This window comes from Vidua macroura, chromosome 2 (genome assembly GCF_024509145.1).
Source record: "Vidua macroura isolate BioBank_ID:100142 chromosome 2, ASM2450914v1, whole genome shotgun sequence".
Taxonomy (NCBI): Eukaryota; Metazoa; Chordata; class Aves; order Passeriformes; family Viduidae; genus Vidua; species Vidua macroura.
The window spans coordinates 68,208,720-68,219,019 of NC_071572.1; the positions used below are offsets into that span (position 1 = coordinate 68,208,720).

General features: G+C 49.2%; 1 protein-coding gene across 1 annotated transcript; it reads left to right on the top strand.

Moving 5' to 3' along the window:
• The first annotated feature begins 724 nt into the window (after positions 1 to 724).
• On the top strand, positions 725 to 8,085 carry ZDHHC23 (zinc finger DHHC-type palmitoyltransferase 23). Its single transcript, XM_053969757.1, has 4 exons — positions 725 to 831; positions 1,057 to 1,752; positions 2,461 to 2,628; positions 3,433 to 8,085. Exons 1-4 carry the CDS (start codon positions 725 to 727, stop codon positions 3,698 to 3,700), a joined length of 1,239 nt encoding a protein of 412 aa, XP_053825732.1. The 3' UTR covers positions 3,701 to 8,085.
• The last annotated feature ends 2,215 nt before the right edge of the window (positions 8,086 to 10,300 follow it).

Here is a 10,300-nt window from a genome sequence, read left to right on the forward strand (position 1 = left end):
ATCTTAAGGATGAATATGCCTAAGATTAATTAACAGGAAAGGGTTTGATATCTCTTGCATACTGCAAGCTTTGGCAGGCTGCCTTCTGCCATATGTTTCCAGCTCTCCGAGAGAAATTTCAGCCCTCGGTGTTTTCCCTCCATCAAGGGCTGTGCTTCAGCGTGGTGTGCCCACTGATGATGAAACTCCTTTTCGTGTGCTTCAAGCGTTTTCCAAGCAGGTTGAGGGAAAGAAGATGAATACAGAAAGAAAAGCCAAGAAAACGCAAGGGCCCCCTCCCTCGAAGCTGGGCCGTGTTAGGAGGGCAGCGCTAGCTCGGGCGGTGCACAGCCCGTCGGGCAGTGGTGCAGACACGGGTGTATGTGGCGTAGGGAGGAGAGTGCAGGGTCGGTGCGGAGCTGTGCGGGGCGCAGCTTTCCCGTGTCCAGTGTCCAGCCCCGGGGAGCGGGGGCGGGCCGGCCGGGCCCCGCGGCCGCCACCTGTTGCGCTGCCCTTTTAAGGCAGGTGCCCCCGCGTGACGGCGGCGCCGCCCCCGCGCGCCTATTGGCGCGCGCCGGCGTCAGGTGGACGGTCCGGGCGGGGGCGCCGCCCCCCCCGCACACCTCGGGGCGCGTGCGGCCAATGGCGGGCGGGCGCTGCGGCGGGGGCGGGGCCGCGGGGCACCTGAGGCGCCGGCGCCGGCGGGAGCCGCTCCCGGCCCCGCGGGAGGGACGGGGCGGCGGCGATGGACGAGCCGCTCTGCTGCTGCGAGTACGTGGACCGGCGCGGCCGGCGCAACCACCTGGCGGCGTGCTGCTGCGACTGCGAGGAGCTGGACGACGGCTGCGACAGGTACCGACCGGCTCCGCGAACCCCGGGGGCCGCCGACTGCGGGACACTCTCCCGGCGGCGGCGTCCCCGCGGGGCCGTCGCCGTGAGGGCGGGGGAGCCGCGCCCCGCTTCCCGGGAAACTTATCGGTTGAGAGGGAAAGGGGAGGCGGCGGGAGCGGGACGGGACAGGGGGCGGGAGCGCGGCTGTCCCGGTGCCAGCCGGCGCTGTGCTCCCCGCGCTCTCAGGTGGCTGACGTGCAAATCCCTGCCCCCGGGAGCGCTGGAGAGGATCGCCGACACTATCGCGGACCGGCTGCGGGTCCCCTGGTTCTCGGGGGCCGTGAAGATCAACGTCAGCCTCGTGCCGCCGCTCGTCCTGCTGCCCGTCTTCCTCCACGTTGCCGCCCTGCACTTCCTGCTGGGGCTCATCATCCTGACGTCCCTGCCCGTCGTGGTGCTGTGGTATTACTATCTCACCCACCGGAGGAAAGAACGGACTCTCTTCTTCTTGAGCCTGGGGCTCTTCTCCTTGGGATATATGTATTATGTGTTTCTCTGGGAGGTGGTTCCCCGGGGCCACGTGGAGTATTCCCAAGTGGTCACTCTCACGTGTGGGTTAATTCTTATGCTTGCAGCCCTGTCTCGAGCCAAGAAGGACCCTGGCTACCTTCCCATCCCAGCAGGCAACGAGAAGCCATCGCACCAGGGTTTGCCCAACGAGAGTATTAGAGGGAGCTCTAGCGGGCTCCATGGCTTCTCAGGTGCTGCCAGCAGTCGTGCTGTGAATGGGGAGGCTAAAGGTTATTGCAGGATGTCAGCTGAGCAGCCAGCAGGTGTGAAGAAGGACTGGTGCACTAAATGCCAGCTGGTTAGGCCAGCCCGAGCAGGGCACTGCCGGCTTTGTGGCAGGTGTGTGAGGAGATTGGACCATCACTGTGTCTGGTAGGTTTTGCACTGCTGAGGCTCCCTGTGTTCTGAGTTCCCTCCTTTTTAAAGTAAGCTTCTTTTTTTACAGTCCCTGGCAAATAGAGTTGCTTTCGCTATGTACAAGACCTTATGACACTCTTTAAATACAAAAAGCTTTGTATTTATCCTTTAAAAGAACAGTTAGAATAACTGTTTATTCTAAGTGGGTTGACCTGATGGCTGAAAGTTTCTACAGCATACTTCAGAATTGCTTCTTCTCTACTTCTCTACTGTTTTTCATCAGTTTGGGATTGTATTTTGTGTGGGTTTTCTTGAATTTGTTTTTTTTTCTTGAGACTTGGTCTGTGGAGCACTACTAAACCTGCAGTAAGTTGCATTAGTGCTCTCCTGGGGCAAGGGAACCTAAAGCTGCCTTTTGGGTGTGCCTGTGGTGCTGGAACCAAGGGGCAGTGAGGTGTAAGGTGTCTCAGCAAAGGATACTACGCCTGCTAAAAACTTGATGCAAACTGTCTGCTGTTGTTACCCTACAGGTCTATTGTCTTGTGTTTGTAACCTTTATATAGAAAGTTACAAAGTTTCTTTGAACATTTTTCAAAGTTCTTAGCCTGTGTCAACTGGAAGCACCTTGGAAATCAGGTTCTCTGACAGCTGGGGGAGGGAGAAGAAATATAAGACAGTTTCTTTTCTTTTTTAAGCAAAGTAATCTTTTCTTTCCTTTTGGAGGATTAACAGCTGTGTAGGGGAGCAGAACCATCAAGCTTTCATCCTTGCACTCTCCTTCTTCACGCTCACCTCTGTGTATGGGATTACCTTGACCCTGCACACCATCTGTAGGGGCCGAACTCCGTTTGTAGCATTGTTCTACTGCCCCGAGGCCTATTCTGACTACAGGTGAGATGTCTGTCTGGGAGAGCTGGGGTGGGAGCAGGCTGGCTCAGGCAGCTTAGTTCCTGTTCTCGTTCTGCTGGCTGTCAGACCTGAATGCAAAGCACTCCCTAAAAAAACTCTGGAAAGCAAAGATGCATTTCTGCTTTTGCCAAGGTGGGCAGCCTGAGACTTGGAGAGAGCTCACTATTTATTTGGAAAAAGTTGAAGGAGCTAGGATTTGAAGTATTGATTGTGTAATGTATAGATGTACTTTTATATATGTATGCCCCCCTGATGCAGGTAATGGTCTGACAGCCTGGAATCCACACACGCTCTCTCTCCCTCTCATTCCTTTCTATTTATCTAGTGACTGTCCTCCAGGTTATCTGCCTAGAATATGCTCTGTCTGGCAGTGAAGGTGGTGGGAGCTGTTGGGCATGAGTTCAGAGACAGAGATGGGCAGAGTACTGCTAGTACTCAAGTGACTCTTTCTTCATCTATTCCATCTCATGACTTCTAGAATGAGAGCATCCTGGGGTCCTTAAATAAGGCCGGAGTACCATTACAACAGGAAGAGTAAAGAGCTAGGTTGTGTGACAGCAATGTGCAAGAGTAGCTCTGCTAGCAGTAAAAGCTCTCATTAAGTAAACCGTGAAGCTTTAATTTTGAGAAAGCCTTTAAGGATTATCTGATGAAAGCAGCAAAGTGAGATCACTGTGGCAGATGTAGACAGGGATTTGAAAGGATAGTGATTACCAGGGAAAGTCACTTTAAAGCAGCTGCTCCAGTACTAAATGGCTTCCTTCCCATCTTTTTCCCTGCTGCCAGCTCTGCTCTGTCGTTCACCTGTGTATGGTACTGTGCCATTGTAACAGCTGGCATGGGATACATCCTCCTTATCCAGTTGTTGAACATCAGCTACAACGTGACTGAGAGGGAAGCTCGGCTGGCTCTGCGGGACAACACCGGGCGCAGACTGCTGGGCGGGTTAGTGATAGATACTGGCCAGTATAACAGGGGACTCCTGTGCAACTGGGGCCACTTCCTGAGCCTCCGGTCTTCTCCTCCACAGCGCTCTGCCGAGGACATCGTGTGACACCCCTCTTTCTGCAGATGGTATTGTGTCATGGCTCACTGACTTTGTTTAGCAGGGGAGCAGCCCCTCCCACCAGGACTCCTCCTTACACAACATTTCCTCGTGATCATTATGTGGGCTATCCCCTCACTGAGGACAGCAGATGTTTTCCCCAGTGGAATGGTTCTTCACATGCTGTCAGCCAGCAATAGGATGCAGAAAGCAGTAAGCCATATGTGCAGGTGGGGAGAGGAGGAGCCTGCTGCCTTTTTCCACCGTGGGAAACAGTGAGAAGAGCACAAGGTTTTGAGAACTTGAGTTTTCTTTAGATGTGAATACTGGCATCAGGAGGAACCTGCTGCTGGGCTTCAGAGAGTGCACTGGTTCCTGCAAAGGTTAAGGAATCCCTGGGTTTGAACCTATGTGTGGCATTTTGGAGATATCAGAAGAGTGAACTTTGGATACAGATAACAGATGGACCCCTACGGAAACCAGGCTCTTTGGCTAAAAGAGACTGTCTAGGCAGTCACTGGGCAGTGCTCTCCTCTCTGGTGCATTTATTTATTTATTTTTACTATCTCTGATTCCATCCAGCTGTGTACATGCTTCTATTTAAGTGCCTTTGTGAGCTACGTTCCTGTAGGACTTTGTAAGATCCTTTCACCTCTTGTCCCCTAAAGTTGTTATTCCATCCCTCTCTGTTTAAATGAGTGAAAAGAGATCCCATTATTCTTTCTCCAAGCTGGGTCTGTATTGGTTTGAAGGCTTTGCTCATCTCCCTCAGTGTTTCTGCTCTGATTATGGGTTGTGACATGTGACAGCAGGTAAATACACCAAGTAAGGAGTTTTGAGGTGACAAGTGACAGTGAACTTTGAGGGCAAAGCAAGAGTGCTGTCTGTCTGGTATTACTGTAGCTTTATGGAAATTACCTTCATCCTATGTCTAAGGGAGAAGGGAGTCTGTGGGAGAGTAGGCAATTCTGCTAGCAGCATGTTTGGTAGGTAGCATCTTGGTTGTGTTGCTGTTAGCACAGTGATCTTGTCTCCTCTCAACCTGGTTACTGTGGAGCTGCCTGACTGTAGATCTGATTTCTCGAGCCGAGGAACAGATCAACCCTAAGGTACATAGGGAGAGGTAGAGGATGTGTTGGAGGTGTTTGTTTTTTGGGATAGATGACCTGTACTGGCAAGTAAATAAACCTGTTAAAATGTGCTCTACAAGAGGACCATTTTTTCCTCATCAGCCTGCAGCTGTATTATGGCCTGGACTTGAGCTTCAGCCAAAATAACAAGGTTTTGGTGGCAGTTGTTTCTGTATTTCATGGGTGAGATTTTTTGTTTTAAACCCTTTTTATGTATGCTGTTGGTCCTGCAGTAATAGAAAAGGTCTGGCTGGAAGAGCTCGGGACCATGGCACAAGAATTACAGATTGGGCCTAAGGTGCAAAAGCAGAGCTAGAGCTTTGTCCTAGCTATGACGTTTTCAGATATGTGCAGCATGTGTGGGTCACGCCTGCCCCTGAGTGCACGGGCATGGCAGGCAGCTGGGGGATGTTGGGCAAGTGATGCACATTCACTGTGCTGGTGTGCACTAGCTTTGAAGAATAACATGGATGGTACATGGTGCCAAAAGAGAGCAGGGTTGGGGCTGTCCCTTGGGATCCCTGCCATATTTTTTGTGAGTGCTCCTCATGATATGTTCCAGTTTAAGGTAAAGACTGTGTCACTCTTTGCACTGTTTTGTTTCCTCAAGTGGCACATTTTATAACCAGAAGATAATTGAGGAGCAGCTGCATTTGGAATGTGGCTGCACAGTCACTGAGTTTCCCTTATTTCTTCTTGCCCCTTTTCATCCAGTGAGCAGTTCTTTATAAGGAGGTAAAGGGACAGCTCTTTTGCTTCCTACCTCTAACTAAGCACAGTAGAAGGTTCTGACCATTTTCTTGACCCTAGTGTGAATAAAAAAGTGCCCAGCTGGACTGTGCAAAGTGTTCCTTTATGACCTTCTGTTTGGTGGTTGAAGCCTAATCTTAGCAGTTCAAATTGAGACAAAGTTGCTTCCACTTGAATTGGCTGTAAATGTTTCCATGGCACATACCTATTTTGTGATGCCTGTTGAGATGATGTCAAGCTTGGCAACCCTGGAGATAAGAATGCTGTGGGCTAGCAGGATCTTCTTAGATCTTATCCTGCTGGCACTGAGGAAGATAAAGGCAGAAGGACTTCCTGGGCTAAATGAACCCCTGCAGTGGACACAGCCAATTTGTTCATCCCTGTGTGCTGCATGCACAGGAATCAATCATTCACCCACAGGCTGAACAAGCTCTGGGCGCTTTTGCAGGCTTGAGATAAGTGATTTCTCAGAGTCCTGCTACTCCTGGCTGGGAGAAAGCAGGGCAGATCACAGGGCACTTCCCTGGCAGTGCTCACTTCCCTGTGGTGCTTGCTCCCACAGGCAGAGATTGGTTGCACCTTTGCAGCCTGTATGTCACTGGAGGCTTGTCTCTTAGTGAGTGGGAGGTTTCATCTGAACTGCTTACACCGAGACTCTCTGGGTTCTTCTCCCAGGCAGTGTGGAATTTGGAGTGCAGATTGGGAGCAAAGGACCTGAGACTAATGTAACCATTTCATACCTTGGTCAAACATGCTCCAGTAGAGTGGGGGCAAAGTGCTGAAGTAAATTTCATTTTTTGCACTGGCTCCAGGGGGAACTGAAGCCATTCAGGGCACTAAAGGGTTGCAAGGATGGAGTTTTTTTCTAGGAGAAAAATGCAGTGTTGGTTCCTCAGTGAATAGGAGGTTCAGGTGGCTGTAATCTGCACAGTAATGGTGACTGTTTCTTTAACGGCATGGCATTAGTTTACCTCTTCTTCCTGATAGGATTTGCTTTTTGAATGCTTTGGGAGATGAGAAGTATAAAGTAATAGGATATTTGAAAGGCATCTAAATGGGCGAAAGAGTTTCAATCCCTTCAGATGCATATGTGGGAGCTCTCCTTTTAACATCCCTGAGAATTAGCAAGAAACCCTTGGAGGGTAATGCTGCCTTTCCAGTTATTGCAAGGACAAACTGTTGTGATCTGGTGTGCTCAGGAACAGTTTCTTCTCTGAGTAATTTCCTGCTGAGCTTGGTACTGACCATGCTGGTAGAAGAATGTTAAAATCGAGACATACAGAGTCAGTCCTTGGGCTCCCTGTGTTAGTAGCTGCCTAGATCCATGCTGCCTGGGGGTTGGAGCAGTGGGAGCAGCCTGCATGTGACAGGGCACTTGTGGGTTGTGTGTGGCCTTCAGGCAAGGACCAGTGTCTCACCTGTAAAGCTGTATGCCTGGCAGTGCAGAAAACAGTACCCTGCTGGCTCTTGAAAGTTCTCCCTGAGTGTGAAGAGAGGTCCTAAAGCTGATCAAGAGCAGGGAAGGATTTTGATAATAGCCACCTTTGATGTTTTTTCACCCAGAATTCGGAAGTTAGTTTATCTTGCTTTACCCGTGACCTTTTAAGAGGCATTTGTTGTTTCACAAATAGTGTGGACTTCTGCAGACCAGGCAGCTCTTAGGGGGCCAGGGTTCTGGTTTTGCTGGTGTTGTAGTGTTACCCCTTCAGTGCCCAAATGCCATCACCCCACTGTTTGGTGTCTGTAGTAGGAGCAGTGCACCATTAGATACACCCTGTAAGCAGTGGCTTGGCACTCTTTAACTGTGTCTTCCTGCATTGTGCTTTTTTTGTAGGGGAGTCACAGGTCCCCACGTTGACTGTTTCTCCATTTAACTTGTCCTCAAATGACAAAAGTCACTGGTGAGCCTGAGCTGGTGCTGCTTGTGACTCCTAATCACATTTCAGCCTTCATGCTATGATGGTGCTTTTTTCCCCCCTTCAAAGTAGTTTGCTTTCAAGTGTCTTAATGAAACCATTTGCTGTAAAATTTCTTCTGAAGATAAAATGGATACTGCCTCACTGCCTAATGTCTTAATAATGTGCTTGGTTTTTTCCTCCTATATGAATGTATATTGCCTCATTAGGGCAGGAAGCATGTGTGATTATGGATGTGTTTTCCTGTATTCCTTTCAATGAAAAATTCTACAGTTACTTAGGACTTTTTTTTTGCCACTACCAGGATGCTTCTGCAGCAAAAATCTGTAGACAGGTGAGGTTCTTTCGGAAATGTGGGAATTCAGCCTCCCAAGATCTTGTCTTTATGGAATTCCTCTACTGATAATGTGAAGAGTGGTGGGCTCTGGAAGAAAGTGGAAAGTATTTTTTTTTTAACCTGAACTTTAGGAAGAAACTTTGTGAAACATTTGTAAGCTTTTTTGAAGAGACTGATTTGTCTATGTTTGTGTCCATTTTGCATCATGTTCAGTGTTTCCAAATGGATATCAAATGAATCAAAATAAATTAATGGAAAGGATCTGTGGAGTGGCCTCTTGATTTATGCTGGCACATGCAGGCAAACTGAATGATCAAAAGCTGCCACTATCTCATGGCTGTTCAGCTGTGAGCTGGACTTGGGAATAAGAGAGCAACAGGCTAGGGAAAACTTGGGAAACAAATGTTCTTCCAGTTCTGCAGAAGTTGACCTTTGGGTTTGTTGGTAGTGAGATGAGAGATCTGCTGGCAGTTCTCAGCATCCTAGAAACATTCCCTCATGGTAGCAATTTGAATGGGGATCTTTCATCCTATGAGCAATGCAGTATCAGTCTCTGAACAGGTTCCTGGCCTTTTTATCCTGTGTCTTGCTTTCCCCCTGACACCTGCCCAAATAATACACCCAGATCCCCAAAAAGGAACAATCTCTTGCTTTAAACCCTTTTCTAAGCCATATTTGGAAATGACATGGATCTCCTTGTAGATAGTGGGAAGAGATATAATGTTTAATTCTGGTGGTATCTTGAGACAGCTGCTCAAAGTCAAAATAACTTTTAATGAGTAGACCCATAGGTCCCTTTGATTGTTCCAGAGCTTTCCTTTGATTTGCCTAGGTGGTACTTCTGTCTGCTGTTCAGCTGTTTGTTTGAAGATAACTTTGCACTGCTGACAACAAGGACCTTCCAGCAGGGTTTTAGTTGGATGAGACTGGTGTTTGCAGAAGGTTGTTACACTTGGACACCCAAGCATGACCAACTTTGTTAACTCCAGTGCTGTTGATGGGGACACATGAAACTTCATCTCTCCCTAGCTTTTATTTTTTCCCCTGTTGTGGCTGGCTGTGCTGGCCCTGCAGAGCAGGGCCATGCCTGGAGTGGCAGCTCCTGTGCTGGGAAGGCCAAGGTACACTGCTGGGGCAGGTGCCCGTAATGGATAACAGGTCTGCAAAGATGTGGACTGTGGATCACACTGCAGAGGTCCATGGACTCCTCCCAGACTAACTGTTGTTCCTCCCTGCCTAGGGGAAGGAGAGGAAATTGTTTAATATTTCAGGCACCCTTTCAGATCCAGTTTGTGCAGGGCCCGGGGGACTTGGAAGTGACTGGTGTACAGATTTAATGAGAAGATGGTATTTCTGTAGTTAAGGTTTTTGGGAAAAAAAAAACACTGTAGGGCAGGGGTGTTGGTAGAGGATGGGAAGTTTGCAATTACTTCAAGGTTTTGTATTTGCTGTTGTACTGCAGTAAAAGTCCTCCCCCCACCCTGTGCAGGAGAACGAAAGCTGTGCAGCCACCCCCCTCTCTTGCTAAGAAAAGCAAGGAGCTGACAGGCAGGAGTGTGCCTGAGTTGTGAGTGTGGGCTGATGACCAGCATTAAGGCACTGACATCTGCATCTAGCCAAGTGTTGGAGCAGGAGGAATGCTCTGGCACAGCTGCAGGCTGAAGCTGTTTCCTTGGTCTGACAAACTCTCAGTCACCCTCCTGTGGGAGCCTCAATTTGCAAAACACCAACACTGTGCCAGGGATTTTGGGGGTATCCTGTGGATCATCTGGCATGGCCTTGCTTCTGCCAAGGAGGGTATAAGTTGTTTCAGCCAAGTGTGGATCAATAGGGAAGTCAAGGGGCTTCTCATCTCCCTTTTGATTTAGACCATGTTCAGTATGAATTTGCCTGATCCCTGAACATCTTCCTTAACCCTCAGCTGGATCTAGTTGAGGCTTCAGCTTCCTGCTTGCACTGGCAGTAGGCAGGGCTGTCAAAGCACACCTGAATCTTCTTTTGGCTTCTTGCTGCTGTGACTGTCCAACCAGAGTGTCTTGTCAGGAGAATCTTTCAAAGCTACTAGGAATAGAAGGAAACCCTGGAAGGTAAGAGTATTGGAAACAAAGGGCAGTTTCCAAAGTGTTGATGGTACTTCAAGTTCTTTGGAGGCAACTAAGCCCCACATAGGCAGCATTATTTTCATGGATGCTGAGTGGGCACTGAGATAAGTGGGAGCTGTGGGCTCTGAGGACAAAATGTGCATTGCTGGGGAAAGATCTGCAGTTCAGTAAACTAGATAACACCCCTGAGTAGCCAGAGTGCCAAGCCACCTTTTTAGCTGTGCAAGATGTAAATTCAACACCTACCCAGCTTGTTACTAGGGTTAATTCCAGGCTGCATGTGGGCACATCCATGCTCCTGCTACAAACGCCTGTTCCTCCCCTTACAGCTGCAGCATGTCCTGTCTTTGGCTGACTGGAATGCTGCCTTCTCT

What these genes read in the sequence shown, in the direction of transcription:
- ZDHHC23 (XM_053969757.1), top strand. Translation starts at nt 725, where the DNA reads ATGGACGAGCCGCTCTGCTGCTGCGAGTACGTGGACCGGCGCGGCCGG. An exon ending in CTGGACGACGGCTGCGACAG is followed by an intron (nt 832 to 1,056) that starts GTACCGACCGGC and finishes CCGCGCTCTCAG; the next exon opens with GTGGCTGACGTGCAAATCCC. An exon ending in GAGGCCTATTCTGACTACAG is followed by an intron (nt 2,629 to 3,432) that starts GTGAGATGTCTG and finishes CCCTGCTGCCAG; the next exon opens with CTCTGCTCTGTCGTTCACCT.